This window comes from Neofelis nebulosa, chromosome 4, assembly GCF_028018385.1.
Source record: "Neofelis nebulosa isolate mNeoNeb1 chromosome 4, mNeoNeb1.pri, whole genome shotgun sequence".
Lineage (NCBI taxonomy): Eukaryota > Metazoa > Chordata > Mammalia > Carnivora > Felidae > Neofelis > Neofelis nebulosa.
Window position 1 is genome coordinate 93,591,218 of NC_080785.1, and position 20,711 is coordinate 93,611,928.

The 20,711-nt window shown below is 42.5% G+C and overlaps 3 protein-coding genes across 13 annotated transcripts in view; 2 read left to right on the top strand and 1 right to left on the bottom strand.

The window, feature by feature from the left end:
* Positions 1-726: 726 nt before the first annotated feature.
* Positions 727-18,028, bottom strand: LOC131508566 (uncharacterized). Its single transcript, XM_058723558.1, has 5 exons — positions 17,346-18,028; positions 13,708-13,845; positions 2,503-2,743; positions 2,077-2,307; positions 727-1,704 (listed from the first exon to the last, which is right to left on the bottom strand). Exons 1-3 carry the CDS (start codon positions 18,026-18,028, stop codon positions 2,611-2,613), a joined length of 954 nt encoding a protein of 317 aa, XP_058579541.1. The 3' UTR covers positions 727-1,704; positions 2,077-2,307; positions 2,503-2,610.
* On the top strand, positions 1,603-7,789 carry LOC131509556 (probable G-protein coupled receptor 141). Of its 2 annotated transcripts, none has more exons than XM_058725430.1 (2): positions 1,603-1,740; positions 4,070-7,789. In XM_058725430.1, the coding sequence occupies exon 2, from the start codon at positions 4,105-4,107 to the stop codon at positions 4,990-4,992; it is 888 nt and encodes a 295-aa protein (XP_058581413.1). In that variant the 5' UTR covers positions 1,603-1,740; positions 4,070-4,104; the 3' UTR covers positions 4,993-7,789. The 2 variants fall into 2 exon arrangements, with proteins under 2 accessions (XP_058581413.1, XP_058581414.1); XM_058725431.1 differs by lacking the exon at positions 1,603-1,740 and adding an exon at positions 2,664-2,759.
* NME8 (NME/NM23 family member 8) overlaps positions 17,544-20,711 on the top strand; it is a 59,888-nt gene continuing 56,720 nt past the window's right edge. For 6 of the 10 annotated variants that reach the window (XM_058725420.1, XM_058725423.1, XM_058725422.1 and 3 more), the window contains exons 1-4: positions 17,544-17,659; positions 18,358-18,397; positions 18,477-18,534; positions 18,734-18,840. In XM_058725420.1, coding sequence (XP_058581403.1) covers positions 18,365-18,397; positions 18,477-18,534; positions 18,734-18,840 — 198 coding nt within the window. In that variant the 5' untranslated portion in view covers positions 17,544-17,659; positions 18,358-18,364. Of the gene's footprint in view, positions 17,660-17,695; positions 17,792-18,357; positions 18,398-18,476; positions 18,535-18,733; positions 18,841-19,041; positions 19,133-20,711 lie in introns of those variants that run through there. The other 4 variants (XM_058725421.1, XM_058725427.1, XM_058725425.1 and 1 more) reach the window with 4 other exon arrangements.

Sequence of the window (20,711 nt, forward strand, 5' to 3'; positions counted from 1 at the left end):
ACCATCATACAATGTGGTGTTGTGGGTATGAAGGCTTGGAATGAGGTTGTGGTTGTTACCCTTGGCTACTCCCTAAGTGGTCCTGTGGCGGCCTGTGGTGATTTTATAAACTCTCTGCATTGTGGCGGCTTCATCTGTTAATGAAGATAATTGTTTGTACTCTTGAGGACTAGGACGAGGTGATTTGTAAGCTCTCGTATTAAGGTTTTGTTATTTTTCTTGAAAATCTGGGCACCGTTCAAGGAAAGCAGAGCTGAATTCTAGGTATAACGGGAAAAAACATGGTCTGCACAGTGGTGTAAATACAATATACACACATCTTAATACTTTGAAATCCTTACATCGTCAATGTGAACACTTAATTTGTGGGCTGGCCATAGTTTCAAATTATAACTGAATTTATTTTTGCCTGCATTGTTGGTCACACCTAACTCATCTCCCAGTTAGTCCTTCAGCAGACAAGCAACCTCTAAATATAGCACAGTTTCTATGGGAACATCCTTTATCCTACCCATTCTGGGAACACATTTTATCTAAAAAATGAGGCCTGCCAGGTCAATCTAGGCATACAAACTAGATTTGTATTTTTGAATTACTTTGATTTAAGGAGAGGTGTTTAAAACCGGTTGAAATGTTGGTTCTATGTGAAAATTTTCCAGTGGAGTTGAGTTGGTATAAATTTGCTTTTGGTAATAAGAGTTGGCAATCTCATCTTCTACTAAGGGGTGTTTCGTTTTTTTTCCTGAAACAATTAAGCATATGGGTCTAGTGCCTTTAGATTCTGCTGTCTTATATCTCTGTGGCCACAAGCATTGCTGGATGATCATTAGCAAATGGAGCAGGTGGGGGATGACATTCATTCTTCCAAAGTAAATGAGAATTTTATCCGTTATTGAAATGCAGGCTGACCTGAACATGCCATATGGGTGATATTATGTATCCTTCTGAATTCCTGTAGCCGAACAGTAATATGACTTGGGGTTGGGTTTGCCTACTGCTAGAAGACATGTTAGTCTTTGCCTCTTTACCTGTCCTAAATCCAATGCTTCCTTAAAATTATTCTTTGAGGACTTAACACAGCTTGAGATGCCTATGAAGTTAGGAAGTGAGGTTGAGGTAAGAAAAGGAAAGACTTTTGAGAAAAACGAAATGAGCCCTCTTGTAGCAGTTAGAGTGACAGAGGTCTGAGCTTCGAAAGAACCATATGTCCAAATGCAGTTAATGAGAGAAGGGAGTCTCTGAAAATTGAAATACAGAGCTGTATTTTGAGCATATGGTTGAGAACATGAAAGTCTCAGAGAAAGTAGTCCACGAGGTCACAGTGTAAAACATATAAGAATGATAACAAAGAACATTTGAAAAAAAGAAAACTCTAAGTTTTTCAGGTTACTAAGAAAAATTTCCGCAAATACATCACTAATAGTAAAAATGAAAGTCTTCACTTATAGGAATCCTTTTTTTTTTTTTTTTATCTGTTTAACCACGAGCTGGAGAGACAAACATCCGTTTGTGGCCCAGGCAGTTTATCTGGGCCCTCCATCTTGACTGTTCCAGACTTCAGAGGCTGTCAGTCTAAAGCGCGTTCATCATCCACCATCCATCCCAAGATTCCTCTCGACTGTGCCATTACTGGAGTCTTGATTCAAGCAAACGGTTCTTACTGTAGATGTAGGTCACCAACACATGACCAGGGTGGCCTGAGTCCTCCACCAGAAACAAATCATAAGAGGAAAAGAACAAGTAAGTAGTCTGGGTACTCATTTGTTTCTGCATAGAAAACAAACAAAGAAATAACTAGAAATTATAAGCTGTTAAAAGATCATGTTGGGGGTGGGCAGTGCCATAAAGTCCTGGGGCGGTGGGCGGCGGGGGGGGGGGGGGGAAGGAAAGCAGTGGAACATAATCCCCATGCATTTTTTGTGGGTCAGTTCTGAGAAGTAACTGCAAATGAATGGGATCTTGTGTTTATGAAATATCTTTGTGTACGTTATGGAGGGAAAAGTGACATTGGCACTTTGATGACCAATTCTATGTCAGGGAATCCGTTGGGTTCTTTATAGACACACTCTAACTTACTTCTTACAGAATCGATCTTCTCCTTCCCATATTTACAGCTGAAGAGACAACTTTAGGGTTAAACGTTTGTCCCGTGATGAGGCAGCTAGTAAGTGACAGTTCACGCTGTTTGCAAATGTCATACTGCCTTGAGAGCAGTGTCCACTTAGACTGTGGAACTGATAAATAATTTAGGTTTTTATCGCTTTAAAATAATTTCAAACTTGCATTTTGTCTTCTTCGACTTGAGGACTGCCAAAATTTGAAAGGTAAATTAGTATCATATTTGTTCACAAATCATATAAAACTATTCTGTTTCACCCAAAAAACATATAAACATTGTATATTTTAAATACATGCACTTTGTTAAAATGCATATTTCAGCACATAAAACTTAGGTTATTATGCAAGTTCTAATTATGTTTTTGAGTTATAATAAAATCTTACTTGATCATATTAAATATGCCAGGTCCAATATAATGCTTCGGAAACAAAAAAATTTACTTATTCCCTACAAGGAGATTCTGGAGTAGCAAAAGAAAAATTCTAAGATATTTAGACATTCACTGTAGAATAACTTCTCACGCAGATACAAAGGCTCAAACACTGCTCTGGCCAGCTGGGCAGGAGACATATGAGGAAAAAGGACACAGATCCTTCTGGACAGGGAAGTCTGATCCGTTGATGCCTGGATCCAATCAAAGGTTTAAAAACGTTATTTATTTATTTTTATTTAAAATTTTTTTCAGCAGGAAGTTGGTGGGCCAAAAGGGATTTAAAAAATTTTTTTTATTGAGATATTCATTAAATACTTACAGATGCCACAACAATTTTATGTCATACAACTGTATATCTGCCTAGGTGTAGGGTAAGGAGAAAGAGGTAAATGTCCTTTCGTTTCTGTTGTTTCGTGATGAGAATCATAACTTCTATATGGCTTTTTTGCTGTACTTATAAAGCCGTCTCAAGCACACTAACTCATTTAATTTCCCAGTCATCTTCTAACGTAGGCTGTATGATTTTCCCATTTTACAGCCAGAGCTCCATGGAGCCGGGTGACTCATGCACACCCACAGTGACTCAATGACAAGAGCTGGCACTTACCTGCAGGGTGGCAGATTGCTACGCTGTCCCTGCTTCTTACACATCCATCCCTGAAAAACTTAAATAAAAACTAAACAGAACTCGCCCACCAACCCCAACTTTACATGAGGAAAAGATTCAAGGTTGGCAAGAAGGAGAGAGAGCAGGGAATATGCACAGTCGATGCTGCTCCTTGCTCAAAAGCAATTTGCAGAAAATACTTTATAAATTAGTTATTTGTTTTTTAAAGATGGCTCTATGCTTAACATGGGCTCAGACTCACGACCCTGAAGAAGAGAGTCGCATGCTCTACTGACTGAGGCAGCCAGGCGCCTCTAACAGAAATATATTAAAATGTTGTCTGATGCCTCTTCTTACAATAATTGCACACAATTGATCTGATCTTCTCTACGTTATCTCAAACTGGATCCTGACGATAGAAGGAACGGCCCTTGTAGATCTGATATGAGCATGTACTGTGTATATACTGACTCTGCCTCTGTTTAAATTTTTGTTATCTTGTTCATCATGAATTTTTGCACTGATTTTGAGGGTTTTTTTTAATTGCATTGAAATATTGTTTATTTTGATTACTGAGTTTTTTGTCCTTCCTTAAATTTTATGCCAGCGGCTAACATGTCTCATAGTAATCCCAGCCGTGGTATGTGAGCTTAGACATACCTGTGAATAGAACACCTGTGTGTACGGTTAGGAATTTTATATTCAAGCAAACTTATTTTTGTGATTTAGCTTCAGCGTGTCTCTTCAGTATGTCTGGGTAATTAAGTGGAGTCTTAAGTGACTCCATTTTGGGTAGACAGCTTGAGGGTTGTAAATAATCGGCTGGGATTGCAAAACTCAATACTATTAAAGTGCAGTTGCTGTGTAGTTTTACTATATCCATTATAATTTTGCAAAACTTTTGATTTAGGGGTTTATGATCTTCGGAGCATTTTGTGGTGAGACATGGAGCCCATCAGCACGACCACCCTGCCAAATGCCTCAAACACAGACCAAGGCCACTGCAAGGGGCAATGCAGGGTGATTCTGATAACACTCTATGGCGTGGTTTTGCTCGGAGGCACTACTGGAACAGTATTGATGTCACGTATGATGTTCAAAAGGAAAAGCCAATCAATGATTGCCATGATCGTTGTCAATATCATAGTGCTGCACTCAGTCCTCCTGGTCAGCCTTCCATTCCGCCTCAGCTATTATATCTTAGAGGTCTGGGAGTTTGGAACCTTTCTCTGCCGATTGGTCAGCAGCATATTATATGGTCATATGTACGTCACCTTTTTTTTCTACGTGGCCATTGTCATACTCCGATTGCTCATCTATTTTAAGAAACTCCAAATGCAACAGTTGCAAAAGTGCCATGCGGTAGTTTTAAGCATTGTTATTTGGACCGTGAGCGGCCTCATTTTTTTGCCAATATTATTTTTACAATATGGCATAAATCCAAGTTACTCAAAACAACGGCGATGCTTTGAGTTCTACAAAGATATCAACCGCAGAGAATTCATTATCTTGAACTACTCTATGATTGTTATCATGATCACAACGGTTGGGGTCCTCTTCCTGATACAGATGGGCGTCATTCTCCAACAGACAAAAGCTCTCTGGCCTGACATGTGGGCCCATCAAGACTATAGAGCTCAAATCAAGAGCTTCTTCTTCCTTCTAGTAATAGTGGTCTGTTTTATACCCCATCATGTATTCCGGGTACACTTTATTCAAAATTACTCAGAGATAGACAATTCTGAGTTAGTTCTTTATAACGAAATTTTTGTTGCTTTAACTACTGTCTGTTGCCTGGATATGGCGTGCTTCATAGGTGGAGTTATCCATTAAATATTCCTCGTCACTTGCTTTGTAATCAGCTTTTTACCATTGTGACAAAATAGTTTCAAATGAATGACTGCTACCATGATTCCAAATGTTTCAATGCTCTGCTCTTAATTATCACCAAAATTGTTTTTCCATGAAAAGGTAGAAGATTGACAGTTTCTTCTCTTCTGAGAGAACGACGATCTGTTCTCCATTAACTATAGAATATATTCAATTTCCATAGCTCTACACAAGTTGACCCCCAAAATCCTTTCGACACTCAACTCCTACCCCTTTTTCAGGAGATACTTCTGCTAAGCACAACTATTGTCTTTCCCTATGCAGTAATCTAGGCTGTTCTCTTTGCATTTGCTCTTGCTGGGCTTTGATCTTAGAATGTTATTTCCCTCCGTCTCCAAACTATCTACTCAAGGTCCAGAGAACCTGAAGATATGGACTGTAGGAGACTTAACTTATTCAACCGATGCTCAACCTGAGATACATGCCTCTTGAAAATGACTGATAGACAGTAAAGCTATGGCTGCTGGCCATGGTATTTAGAGGAAAGAACCAGCTTAGATAGTCAAATGACTTAGAGGAAGTCCTTTCAGGATTAATCGAGCATTAATATGGTTTGATTCTGACTAAGACTTAGTAGGGGCTCAGGAAACAGAATGCCTCCCATATCATTCCAGACATGGATCTGTTAAGCAGAAAAAGAAATTGGAAAAGGTGGAAAGCATCTGGACTTAGTCTAAGCATGCTGGCAGACTATATTACAGCCCAAACCTTTGAGAATGTGAGACTATTCTTAACCTTGTTCAAGGCACCCTTTATGACCAAGTAGTGTTATATAATGAAAATCAATTCTGATATCAGTTAAAATCAATAAAAATAACCAAGACAACCAACTTGGATTGAGATAAGTAGAATCCAAGTGGGTCGTCTTTGTTATTTTTATTGCGTTAACTGATACTTAACTGATATAGGAATTGACATGCTCTGGGGTGGCTGGGTGGCTCAGTAGGTTGAGTGTCCAACTTCAGCTCAGGTCATGAGCTCACGGTTCGTGATTTCGAGCCCTGCGTTGAGCTCTGTGCTGACAGCTCAGAGCTTGGAGCCTGCTTGGGATTCTGTATCTCCCTCCCTCTCCGTCCCTCCCTGGCCCATGCTCTGACTTTCTCTCCCTCTCTCTCTCAAAAATAAATAAATGTTAAAAAATTTTTTTTAAAGAAATTGACATGCCCTTGTGATTTGTTTATAACAATGCTACCTTTGATATTAAATTTACTGACTCAAATAACCAAACACTTATGGCTGACAAGGCAGCATAGTTTACACAAAAGAGTTTTGGAATAATCTGGGCATGTGGATTCAAAACTTTTTAGTAACTATGGAATCATGGATAAATGAGGTATTTATAATCTCTGATCCCCACTGTCCTATGCTGTAGGGTTTTGGTAAAGCTGAAGCAAGATAGCAACATGTGTTAAATAATGGCATAGTGCCTGACATCCCATACTCAGGATAATATTACTTACTCTCCTAATCCAGGGGCAACTTTGTGCAAATAATTTAAAAATAGACCTAAAATGTTGATTCATATAAAAATAAATTTTAGAAGCTTAGATGCTATTGGTCAATGTTAATCTCATACTTTGTGTCATTAAGTCAGTAACTAAATGGATGCTTATTCCTCTTTCTGCCTATAAGAAATTGTCATTATTATTCTATAATTATTAGTAATACTTTAAAATACTATAGGAGAACCATTTTATAATCCTGCTGTCACAGAACAAGATAAATAGTGGTGCACTTACATGCAATCAGCGAAGGAAACAATCAGCAAAACTAAAAGGCACCCGACAGAATGGGAGAAATATTTGCAAACGACATTATCAGATAAAGGGTTAGTATCCAAAACGTATAAAGAACTTATCAAACTCAACACCCAAAAAACAAATAATCCAGTGAAGAAATTGCAAAAGATATGAATAGACACTCCTCCAAAGAAGACACCCAGATGGCCAACAGACACATGAAAAGATGCTCCACATAACTCATCATCAGGGAAATACAAATCCAAACCACACTCAGATACCACCTCACACTGGTCAGAATGGCTAAAATTAACAACTCAGGCAACTACAGATGTTGTTGAGGATGCAAAGAAAGAGGAACACTTTTACACTGCTGGTGGGAATGCAAAGTGGTGCAGCCACTCTGGAAAACAGTATGAAGGGTCCTCAAAAAGTTAAAAATAGACCCAGCAAGTGCTGATTCGAAGGAGCACAGGCACCCCAATGTTTTTGGCAACACTATCAACTATAGCCAAAAGAGCACAAATGTCCATCAACTAATGAATGGATAAAGATGTGGTATATACATACAATGGAATATTACTTGGCCATCAAAAGGAATGAAATCTTGCCATGTGCAATCATGTGGATGAAACTAGACTGTTAGGCTAAGCAAAATAAGTCAGTCAGAGAAAGACAAATATATGATTTCACTCCTATGTGGAATTTAAGAAACACAAGAGATGAATATAGGGGAAGGGAATAAAAAATAAGATAAAAACAGACAGTGAGACAAACCATAAGAGACTCTTGAATACAGAGAACAAACTGAGGGTTGCTGTCGAGGTGTTGGGTGGGGGGTGGGCTAAATGGGCAAGGGGCATGAAGGAGGGCACTTTTCCAGATGAGCACTGGGTGTTATATGTCAGTGATGAATCACTAAATTCTATTCCTGAAATCATTATTACACTATATGTTAACTAACTTGGATTTAAATTAAAAAAATATCACTTTTGGGGGCACCTGAATTACTCAGTCAGTTGAGCCTCCAACTCTTGATTTCAGCTCACATCATGATCCCAGAGTTGTGAGATCAAGCCCCGTGTTGGACTCTGCACTGAGCATGGAGCCTGTTTAAGGTTCTCTCTCTCTCTCTCCCTCTGCCCCTCTCTCCCCGCTCATGCACTCTCTCTCTCTCTAAAATAAAATTTAAAAAATGTAGTCAGTTTTTAAGGGGATATGGTAATGTCCTAAGTAACTTCAAGATTGATTGTGATTGATTGTGTAACTTTAGGATACAGTTAGTACTCAACTTACCACTTTGTTGGGTTCTATGAATTCCTTTTAATATCGCGGACAGCAGAGCTAAGATGGCCTCTAATGGTCCCTGCCTAATATTACTGCCCCTGTGTCATCTCCCCTGTTATGGACTATTGAATTGTTAGGAAGTAAAGAGGGCAGAGAAATGAGATATTGCTTCCAATGTTAGGGTATAAAAAGACTATGGCTTCCATCCTGGGCACTCTTTCTGTCTTTCTTGCTGTCTCTTGGATTCCTTCACCCTGGAGGAAACCACCTGCCATGTCATGGAAGCACGTGTGGCAAAGAATCAAGACTTTCTCACAGCCACATGAGTGAGCTTGGAAGTGGATCTTCTGAGACATGCCGGTAGACCTGGCATGAGCTCAGAAGCAGATCCTCTCCTACTTGAGTCTTGAGGTGATGCCAGCCCTGGCTGGTGTTGAGTGGAGTCTCATGAGAGATGAACTACTTGGTTTATCTGTTCCTGGATTCCTGACATGAAACTATGAGATGATAAATGTGTGTTGTCTGAATCTAGTAAGTTTCAGAATAATGTATTATGCAGCCAAAGGTAGCAAATGCAGTAAGTGAGTTATTTGCACCTGTGCAATGCTGCCACTTAAGGCACTCGTGTCTGACATTTACAATCCACTAGTTAGTTCCTGCCTGCTCCAGTCGTGCATGGTGACAAGCACATCCTCGCCTGTTCTCTGAGTCAATAAGAACTGTGCCTGGTATCGTATAAGCTTTACTTCTGTCCCTGAAGAATAGGAAAATAATGATACTCTATGGAAATGCATTGGGGTGGTTTAGGGTGAAGATTGCAAAGGGGACAGAGTGGGCAGGGATTGTTTGTTGGTCATATTGAAGTATGGATTCCTGGTGCTCCAGATGTGATTCCCAGACCATCACTAGCAGCAGCAGCAGCATCTGGGACCTTATTAATAATGCAAATTCTTGGGGCACCTGCATGGCTCAGGCTCAGTGGTTGAGTGTCCAACTTCAGCTCAGGTCATGATCTCACGGTTCGTGAGTTCAAGCCCCTCATGGGCTCTTTGCTGTCAGCGTGGAGCCTGCTTGGGATCCCCTGTCCCTCTCTCTCTGTCCCTCCCCCACTCAAGTCCTCTCTCTCAAAAATGAATAAAAACATTTAAAAAATGCAACTTCTTGAGCTCTACCTGAGACCTACCGATTCAGAAATTCTAGACGTGGGACCCAATGGTAATGTGTTGTAACACCTCTCTAGGTGATTCTGAGGTGAGCTAAAGTATAAGAACCACCTCCCTTCAACCAACGGAATGGGAAAAGATATTTGCAAATGACATATCGGACAAAGGGCTAGTATCCAAAATCTATAAAGAGCTCACCAAACTCCACACGCGAAAAACAAACAACCCAGTGAAGAAATGGGCAGAAAACATGAATAGACACTTCTCTAAAGAAGACATCTGGATGGCCGACAGGCACATGAAAAGTTGCTCAACATCACTCCTCATCAGGGAAATACAAATCAAAACCACACTCAGATATCACCTCATGCCAGTCAGAGTGGCCAAAATGAACAAATCAGGAGACTATAGATGCTGGAGAGGATGTGGAGAGACGGGAACCCTCTTGCACTGTTGGTGGGAATGCAAATTGGTGCAGCCACTCTGGAAAACAGTGTGGAGGTTCCTCAAAAAATTAAAAATAGACCTACCCTATGACCCAGCAGTAGCACTGCTAAGAATTTACCCAAGGGATACAGGAGTACTGATGCATAGGGGCACTTGTACCCCAATGTTTATAGCAGCACTCTCAACAATAGCCAAATTATGGAAAGAGCCGAAATGTCCATCAACTGATGAATGGATAAAGAAATTGTGGTTTATATACACAATGGAGTACTACAGGGCAATGAGAAAGAATCAAATATGGCCCTTTGTAGCAACATGGATGGAACTGGAGAGTGTTATGCTAAGTGAAATAATCCATACAGAGAAAGACAGATACCATATGTTTTCACTCTTATGTGGATCCTGAGAAATTTAACAGAAACCCATGGGGGAGGGGAAGAAAAAAAAAAAGGAGGTTAGAGTGGGAGAGAGCCAAAGCATAAGAGACTCTTAAAAACTGAGAACAAACCGAGGGTTGATGAGGGGTGGGAGGGAGGGTAGGGTAGGTGATGGGTATTGAAGAGGGCATCTTTTGGGATGAGTACTGGGTGTTGTATGAAAACCAATTTGACAATAAACTTCATATATTGAAAAAAAAAAAAAAAGAATCACCGCCCTAGATTAACTTGCTAGATTAAAAATGGACACAAGTTCTTGACATGGCTTCCATCACGAGGTGGAATCTCTGTCCCTCACCCTTCCCTGTGAGTGGAATTTGTGACTGTGTCAACAAACAGAACACAGGAGAAATGACACTGCCAGTTTTCAGAAGGAAGCCTAAAGAGGTCGGAAGCCTCCATTCCCTGCCACGTGGAACACTAGCTCTTGAAGCCTGAACAGTCCCAGAAGAAGTTCGACTTCTCTGGGAGTACACCTGGAGATGTTTGCGACTACATGGAGATGAAGGGGAGAGGAGCCCAGAGGAGCCCAGCCTTCCAGCCAAAGCACAGGTGTGCAAATGAAGCTGCTTGGGCCCTCCAGACCACCCAGCTGCCTTGTGGATACCACCAAGTGACCCCAGTCCACATCACCTGGTGCAGAGAAGTTGCCCACCCAACCCTGTGCTTGAATTCCTGGCCCATGCAATGGAGAGATATAATGAAATGATTGCGTTAAGCTACTAGATTTGGGGCGCAACTCCGCAACTCATTATGCAGCTTGGAACAATAGATGACTCACTACAAATGAAATTTGGGCACTAGATCAGTGCTGCCCAGTGGAAATGTGATGCGTGTCACCAAGGTGAGCCACATATGTAATTGAAAGTTTTCTAGTTGCCATATTAAAACAGGAAAAAGAAAAAGGTGAAGTTGAATTTAAGAATAGGCTTTAACCCATTCTATCCCAAATTTTATCATTTAAAGAGGTGATCAATATAAAAATTATTAATGAGATTTTTCGCATTCTTTTATCCATAGGAAGCCCTTCAAAATCTGGTTTGTATTTAGCACTTGTCGCACATCCTGATTCTGAGTAGTCGCACCTCAGCAGCCATACATGGCTCGCAGTTAATATATTAGCCCAGATCTGGATCATCCAGAGATCATCTAGAGATGTACCTGAGGTCTCTTTTCTTACAGGACATTGGTCTTGTGTATCTCTCTGAAATTCATTTTCCTCCGATGCAAAATGGGAATAAGAGATCCTATTTCAGAGAGCTGATATACAAATTAAGTGGTATTTCATAAGATGCAAATAGCAACGCCCTGCAAGTGCAAATTTTCAATACTGGAGTGTTATTATTTTGAACATCTTTGTGGATATTGGGAAGAGAAGGACAAATGATAGACAACCATGGAATCAGATGCCCTACAATGCTTGCGGGATGGTGTAGCGTGGGCATTCCCAACAGAGTCCCATTTTCCCCGGTTGTCCCACAACCATCCCTGATCTCAGCCGTCAGAGGCCTCTGTGTCACAGATAAACATTTGGTAGGGCGCCTGGGTGGCTCAGTTGGTTAAGCGTCTGACTTCGGTTCAGGTCATGACCTCCAGTTCATGAGTTTGAGCCCCGTGTCAGGCTCTGTGCTGACAGCTCAGAGCCTGGAGCCTGCTTCAGATTCTGTGTCTCCCTCTCTCTCTGCCCCTCCCCCACTCACACTCTGTCTCTCTCTCTCTCTCTAAAAAATAAATAAACATTAAAAAAATTTACAAGTAAGCATTTGGGTGCTCCAAAAGTGATCCTTCCTTGAGGTAAGTGCTCAGATCCCATCTCCTTGAGGAATCCTCCTTTGAATCTCCTTTGCCCCAATCTCTGTCAGTTCCACACCAGGTGTTCTTTCTTGTGTAAGTGTGTAGCTGGTCTCCATGGATCTACATAAGTGACACTTAAACTTAAACAAATTAAAAAAAAAAAAACAACCCAAAAACCCAAATCCTTTAGGCATGTGTGTGATGGTTAATTCTGTACATCAACTTCACTGACCACGGGGTACTCAGATACAATATTATTTCCTGGGGGTGTTTGTGAGGGTATTTCTAGACAAGACTAGCATCTGAGTCAGTGGACTGGGTAGATTGCTCTCTTCAAGGTGGGTGGGCGCCATCCAATCTGTTGAAAGCCTGAATAGAGCAAAAGGTAGAGGAGAGAGGAGTATACTCCCTTTCTTTCCTGCCTCGCTGCTTAATCTGGGACATCTCATCTCATTTTCTCTTGCCCTCAAACTGGGCAGGATGAAAAACAGGATGCAGACTGAATTAACCACTGGTTTTCCTGGGTCTCCCGCTTGCAGAGGGCTGATAGCGGGGCTTCTCAGCCTCCATAATTCCTCATACTCAATCTCTATCTCTCCATATATATATACTATTGGCTCTGTTTCTGTGGAGAACCCTAATACAATGTATGACCCAAGACACAGAAAAATACTACGTATGTTTTTATTAAGCGACTTATGATTGCTCCAGTCCCCAGAGCTGAGGGCCAGGAAGCCTTCCTCTTGTGAGTCCAGACATGGGACCATCAGCTGCAGCCACCACACGCTCCTGGTTGGCAAAATCTTCTTCCCACAGAGTGGCACAAGATCTCTAATGTCCGTGCCCCAGATTCTCTGATGCCTCCAGCATTTACGGTCCTTGAAACGCAAGAGCTCTGCTGGACTCCAAGGCTGGATGGAACGAATGGTCTTCTTTCCAAATCCAGCTACACTTCCTTGGCTGACCCACAAAGCAGTTCTGCCTAGGCCCAGAGTCTCACAAACTGTCTTTCATATTTCTGTTAGCTCAGGCTAACATGTCTGGAATCTCTTAAGTCTCTGGACAGACATTCCTATATGTTTCTGCCCCTTCTCTAACCCTATATGTTGTTTTATTTGCCATTCTTCTCTACCTTGCCCTTCTCTGAGCACTGGGAGGCTGGCCCTGATCAGAGTGGGCTCCTGGTTGGATTTGACCACTGGGAGTTACCAGTAGGAGAGTCCATCCAGAGGGAGGAATGAGGATGAGGCATTTATTTTCTACCCCTTCCTTACTTTGTCTTCACAATTCCAGTATGGCCTGCAGACCTTCTAGGCTACAGCTCCTGCTGAGTGGCCCCACTGTCCCTGGGTTCCATTAAGGTCCTTTCTTCCCTTTGTTCCTTCATGCCTGGATGTGGTGTTGCTAGTCTGCTTTCATCAGTATCTATTATTGGCTTCTTCATTTCTGCTCACATCTCTGGAAGGAGTACGTTTATTCATGCCTCTCCAGTTTGTCCATGTGAGGTACATCCTGTTTCCTGCAACAAAGGTGGCTAGTATCTCATGAGAACTCAAATCCATTCCTTAGGGCAGAGTGGAAATGGAAGCTCCCATTCTCTCCATTGTCTTGGGTTACCCCAACTCAAATGTCCTCTTGCCCTTCTCACGAAAGAAAAGATTTCATGAATATCAACAGAGTCAAACAAATAGTGAGGTGGGGAGCAGAGGCAGAGACGTTGACAGTAATATCATCGGGGTGCTAGATCAAAAGGTAAACGTGGCCACGTATGCATCCATAAGGAGGACTCACCACCTTCCCCATTTCCCTGTGAGCAAGGCCAGAGGTTCAGCTTCAGCCAGGACAACGTCACACCAGAGCACTGAAGAATCCAGCAAGGGGTTCCGATGTAACTCCATCACCCTCTGTGAAAAATCCTTCCAACTCATTCTAGATTTGGGGGAGAATTAAAAAAAAAATCACTAATTATTACACGTGCACAAGTGTCTTGAAATTGGACTTCAAGTTTCTATTTCCACATGATTTTTCCATTGGGCCATTTAGGGTAGAAATATCAAGTAGATTACAGGAGAAAGCATGGCACCCCCTTAAGAAGAAATGATGCAGGAGCTAAGTACATCATTATCACAAGGTCAATATACACCTGTAGTAGGGGGAGGATTTTTTTTTTTAACTTTGATGCATTTTCTTTAGAGCAGTAGTCTCCATTCAATTTAACAGTGATAGAAATCTTTGTGGAAAGGTACTTTGGCAGGTTTTAGATAGATTGATATATAAGGTGTCCACACAGGAGTGCTAATTGAACTATTTTAGCTTTATATCTCTGCCTGACAATAGATAACAATTATTGCATGTGTACCATAAGCTGAAGACTGTTCTGAGCCTTAGGTATAATTTAAATCATTGAATCCTCACAAAAGTGATTAAATAGGTTCTATTATTATCTCCACTAACAACACCAGACTACAGAGAGGTTAAGAAACCTGACCAAGGTCACAAAGACCCCCCACTACCCAATACTGCCTCATGGGAATTTCACACACACAAAAATGTATGAGGGGGCAGCTAGAAAAAGCCCTAAGGTAGGACACATTATATATTCACAAATTACTGATCATGCAGAGCAAGCTTCATCCTGCTCTTACTCAAGGACTTTTGTCCTATTGTTCCCTTGGGATTCACTAATTACATGGATCATAATAACCCTGATTTAACTGTCAATAATGGTTGGACTCATTAGTCTTCTCCTTCCACTTTGTCATCCTAAAATCCCTGAACTCATGATCTTCCCTCCTGTTCTGATAGCTCTTTTTACATCCCTCATTATTCGCTCATTGAAATTGGGAACTTTATAGAGTTTTCTGTGGTTTCTCCTCCTTGCTCATCCCTGCGAAGTGCTACTTCCCAGATCCTGTTGATACTAACCCCAAATGTCTCCTAAGTCTTTTTTGCCCCTTATCTGTAATCTCTGCCTTCACTTTGGCCCTTAGCCCAGCCCTCCTGGATTGCTGCAATGGACTTCGATCTTATTATCTCTGGTTTCACTTCCCCAACTACATTTATTCCAATTGTCACACCGATGTCACATTAGTTTCATTATTATTACTTAAGAATTGCAACCTTTTTATGTCATTCATCTGTTGTAAATCTTCCCATTTTATTTTTTATTTCTTTTTATTATTAAAAATTTTTAATGTTTATTTTCAAGAGACTGAGAGAGAGAGACAGAGTGTGAGTGCAGAAGGGGTAGAGAGAGAGGGAGACACAGAATCCGAAGCAGGCTCTGGGCTCTGAGCTGTCAGCATGGAGCCTGACGTGGGGCTCGAACCCATAACCATGAGATCATGACCTGAGCCGAAGTCAGTCGCTTAACCGACTGACCCACCCGCTCAGTTATTACAAATTTTTGTGTTTATTTTTGAGAGAAAGAGAGGGAGAGAGGAAGGGGGAGGGGATGAGCAGAGAGAGAGGGAGACACAGAATCCAAAGCAGGCTCCAGGCTCTGAGCTGTCAGCACAGAGCCCGACACGGCTCAAACTCACAAACTGTGAGATCATGACCTGAGCCGGAGTCAGGCGCTCAACTGACTGAACCACCCAGATGCCCCCAAACCTTCCCATTTTAAACTTTGAGAAGTTTTCCTATAAAGCCTACATGCATTAGCATGCTGTGGGATCTTCTGTACTATTCCAGAATCATCACGATCCCTTATAAGTAACATTGTCAGAGTGCATTTGTCCTTGAAGTCCATTCTGGAAAGACCCAAGGCAAAAGCTCACCAAGTTTATGTTTCAAAGCTTCAACATTTAAGCTTCTTGCAGTTAATGGGAATGATGTTTCAAAACCTGATTTCACCTTTTGCCTTGCATGTCTTGATCATTGGTAAATGTGCTTATTTCGGAATAGACTGGAACTTCTTGATGTATCAATGATGTTTTCCCTTAAATAGCGAAAGTATGTGAAGAGTTTGCTTGAAATTAGTGCATGAACATTTGTGGCACCTGCTAAAATCTTTATGTAGGTGCTGGCACAATGATGTATTTTTGAGTAAGCAAAAAATTTTATTAACAAAAGATTTCCAGCCGATGTGGGCATACTTGGGATGCAGGAAATAACTAAAAGGTGAAGGGATACCATGGACCTTTGTAGACAGGATCCTCATTCCCGGAGTGAATCAAATAGATGAGCAGGATTACTTATAGAATGGTTTCTTAATAGGATGTTCCCCTATTAAGGATACATATGAAGTATATATAATATCCCTGCACATCACCATCTGGCATTTTGAAAGGACTGTCACATATTTCTAGTAACTACTATTTCACCAGATCAGGTTGTCAATAAATTGACCCTGAGTTGTTCTTTGGTCCAACCCACTATTTGGCATTAGAAAGAGATCCCTAAAGAGGAAAGTCTGTGACACCTCCTCTGTGACACCTGTGTTGTTGTCTGTCAACAGGAGCCCACAGGAAAACTTAGGTTCCCCAGAGGTTTACTAGATGGCTTTCTGGGCTGAAACCACAAAAACTTGTGAGATGGACTCCAGAAATCAGGTAACTAACAGCTTAACATCAAGAAACAGCTAAGCATTTTGGAAAGACAAACAGTGAGTGTGGCAGGGCTGATGGGAGGTGTGTTCCCACAGGCTGCTCAGAACTGAGATGAACACTAGTAGGGAGTACTGGTAGTTATTTCTCCTGCAAACCACAGAAATAAAAAGTTCACAAGAAAGATGCCACCTCGGTAGAACAGAGCGACCCACGTGAAACTTGCTAAGAACAGGGAAGTTATGCACACAACCTATACTCCAGCCATAGATATTACTAGAGAATTCTTCCCCAGTAAAAAGTGGACACAAAAAAATTCCCAGATCAAGCCAGCCACTCACCCTATTTTTCAAAATAGAGCCAATCTCACTCTGACGAATGGTGAAGAGAAAGAACTTCATTACCGGGGCAATGGGGAGAAAAAGCAAGACAACCGGAGAGAGGGTGGCTAACGATGGCTCAGAAACATTATCTCTGAAAAGTATTCATTGTAGGAAACTAATAAAACTTGAGGGAAGTTAGCATTTTTTTTTTTTTCGATTTGAAAGTAGTCGTTTATTAACTGACTAGATTTCAAAAGTAATCATGGTAGATACCCTAGTTCATCCTTCCAATAAGCCTATTGATCTGGTCGTCCCAGGGTGTATGGGAGCTCTGTCTAAAATTATTTCCAAATAATAGAAGAAGGAGAAGGTAAAGAAAGAAGAGGAGGAGAAGAAGAGCCAGGATAAGTGCCGATGTTGGAGACAGGCTGAGGCTGGGCTTCAGAGAGCCTTCCACTCCAACCTGAGGAGCACACATTTTATGCCGTAAAGCAGGCCCCGCGGTGGAAGGCGTCGAGCCCAGGAGAGCTGCGATCAAACCTGCAAGTGGCAAACGCACCCGCAGCGGAGGGCGCTGCCCGGAGACTGAGCGGGCAGGAGCAGCAGCACCGGGCAGGGGGGTCTCACCTCGGGAAGCGCAGGAAACCGGCGGTTCCAGGAGGCGTGCTTCGCTGCCCTGGGCCTGCGCGCAAAGTCCAGGGAGCCTCGAGGCACCGCCCCCGCGGGGGAGGGCCAGGCTCGCGGCCCTGGAGGGGCGGTGCAGACGTTGGCCACGCCTCCTGCGGGGCGGTCCCGGGGACCGTGTCCGGCCTCTTCCGCAGGACCTGCGCGGGCTGAAAGCTCTTCGGAGCGGGGCACCTGTTCCGCGCCTAGGTACTCGGACCTGTCGGAGCTGTGCTCACAAAGGTCACGGGCCTCGTCCAGACGGCTGGTTGGGATCCCCAGGGACTGTTCCTTCCCCTTCGTATAAACGCGCGGTGTAGCTGAGAGGAGGCTCTGTTCTGTGTAAGGCTTGTTGGAGAATCCGGCACCGTTCGCTGGGATGTAGTTTCCATGTCCTGGGCCACTCCTTTGTTTTGTGCTGGGGTCTGCTGTCACCCACTGCGCGCCCGTGACACTACGGAATGGGGGGGAGGGTGGCGTTTGGGCCTCACTGGTTTCACGCTGCGGAAAGCTTATGTTGTGCTCAAGAACACTAGTAGCCTCGTCTTGAAAATTAAACCTCCCTGGAGTGGGATCCATGAGTCTGGTCAAAGGCAATTAACTCGTGTGCAAATGGAAACGGGGAGAGGACACTCCATAACACTATAGGGAAACAGAGCCCTTTTAAGAAACTGTACCTCCTCGCCTTGCCTCAGGGTTATTGGGAGAGTAAGACAGTATGGCTGATGCAGCCAGTTGGCGAGGAATCTTTTAGTGGCATTGGCTCCTCTCTCCCCAGAAAAGAGGAGTGGTATAATCCAGGACTGCCTAGGGTCCATTAACATGCCTCTTTGAATGCATAGAGAATAACTTCATGTAAATTTCCTCTTAAACATTTTCTATTTTTCTTCCCTTTTTTCATGTGACAGTGGATAAATGGCAAGCAAAAAGCGAGAAATCCAGTTACAGGTGAGTATGACATTACCAACGGTCTTTACTTGGTGCGCTGGCACTTGGGGACCTCTTTACAGTGCCTTCCTTTTTGCAGACAGTTGTTAATAGTCAAAGCCTGTGGGATGAGATGTTGCAGAACAAAGGCCTAACAGGTACTGGGGCTCCCCTGTTGTCCAGCCATCTGGAGTTCTGCCCAGGGCACCTGTCACCACCCCCAACACAGAGTGTACCTCCCCACTAACAGTGTAAAAACCTGCTCATCTGTGCCCTTGCCCCTGCCCCAGCATTGGGATAAGCGGCTATTCTAGATTCTTCGACTCTGTTTTTTTCATAAATGTTCTCGTCTTCCAGTGATAGATGTTTACCAAGCCTGGTGTGGACCTTGCAAAGCAATGCAACCTTTATTCAGAAAACTGAAAAACGAACTGAACGAAGATGAACTTCTGCATTTCGTTGTCGTAAGGATGTCATTTCCATTAAACCGTTATTTTCTTGATACTTTTCAAATATTTCAGTATCGTCCTTAAGGACTGTCTTAATTTAAACAACCTGTCAACTTTTCAAAATGGACAATATTTACTTGGCAGTTTTACTATATATTTAGTTCTACCGGATCTGAAATGATCTGAACAATCATGATTTTTATCCCATTCCTGTAGTATTGAAATTGTTCACCATGGGTGTGAACATTGGAAAAGTATAAAAACGTCTGTCTGTCTATTGACCTGTTTCTTTTCACCCAACTGTATGGTGAGTGTATGTCTTTTATAACAAAAGCGGCAAACGCTGTTTTTTTTTTTAATTTTTTTTTTTAACATTTATTTATTTTTGAGACAGAGAGAGACAGAGCATGAACGGGGGAGGGCCAGAGAGAGAGGGAGACACAGAATCGGAAGCAGGCTCCAGGCTCTGAGCTGTCAGCACAGAGGCTGACGTGGGGCTCGAACTCACAAACCGTGAGATCATGACCTGAACTGAAGTCGGGTGCTTAATTTACTGAGCCACCCAGGCACCCCGAGGAACTGAGTTTTTAATTTTAATTAACGTAAATTAAAAAACTGATAATTCAGAAATTATCAAACTTTTTAAGTTGTTTGGAACAACTTGGGTATGTGAATCTACTTTTTTTACTATACTTTTTTTTTTTTTTTTTGGAGAGAATGCACATGTGTGCACATACTCAAGTGAGGGGAAGGGCAGAGAGAGAAGGAGAGGGAGAATCTCAAGCAGGCTCCATGTTCAGTGAAAAGCCCAGTGCAAGGCTCTATCTCATGACTGTGAGATCATGACCTGAGCCAAAATCAAGAGTCTGATGCTTAACCGACTGAGCCACCCAGGCACCCCAGGATAATTGATTTTTTTAATGTTTATTTTTGAGAGAGACATAGTGAAAGTGGGGGGAGCAGCAGAGAGAGAAGGGGAGACACAGATTCTGAAGCAGGCTCCACGCTCTGAGCCGTCAGCAGAAGGGCTTGAACTTACAAACCAAGAGACTATGACCTGAGCCAAAGTTGGATGCTCAACCGACTGAACCACCCAGGCGCCCCAAGAAACATTGATTTTTAATTTAATTTAATAAAATGTATAGTCAAGGGGTGCCACCTAGGTGCCCCAGTTGGTTAAGCATCTGACTTTTTTTTTTTTTCTTAAAGTTTATTTATTATTGAGAGACAGAGAGACATAGAGCGTGAGCAGGGGAGGGGTAGAGAGAGGGGGAGACACAGAATCCGAAGTAGGCTCCAGGCTCTGAGCTGTCAGCACAGAGCCCGACGTGGGGCTTGGACTCACAAACTGTGAGATCATGACCTGAGCCGAAGTCGGTCACCCAACCAACTGAGCCACACAGGCACCCCTATATATAATTTTTAAATCTTTTTGTCCAAAGGTTGACTTTGTCTTCTGAAATAAGAGTGTTACAGTTTTTGAAAGGGCGGTGATTCATAATAGCCTGCTTCACTCTGAGCCCCCTGAGTGGATCTGGAATATGATTTGAGATTTGATCCTTGGCGGGGAGGAGAAATGGAGTTGACAGGACAGAGAATGGGGTCTAATGGGAATTGCCACATACAATAGACAAGGGGTTGGTATAAGAAGTTAAAGGACAATATCAGAAGGCTCTAACAGCTGGCAAATGGGTCATGGAGAATCAAGGGTTGGAAAATTCTTGAGTCATGGCAGTTGGCAGTAGAGAAGTTTGTCTGGAAGTGGTAGGAGTGCAAGTTCACTGGCTAGGAATCACGGGAAAATTTCAGTGTCTAAAAGGAAATTGGGGTCAGTGGGGAGACACCAACAACAAGGCAGGCCCACTGCACACCTGTCAGGCTACCTG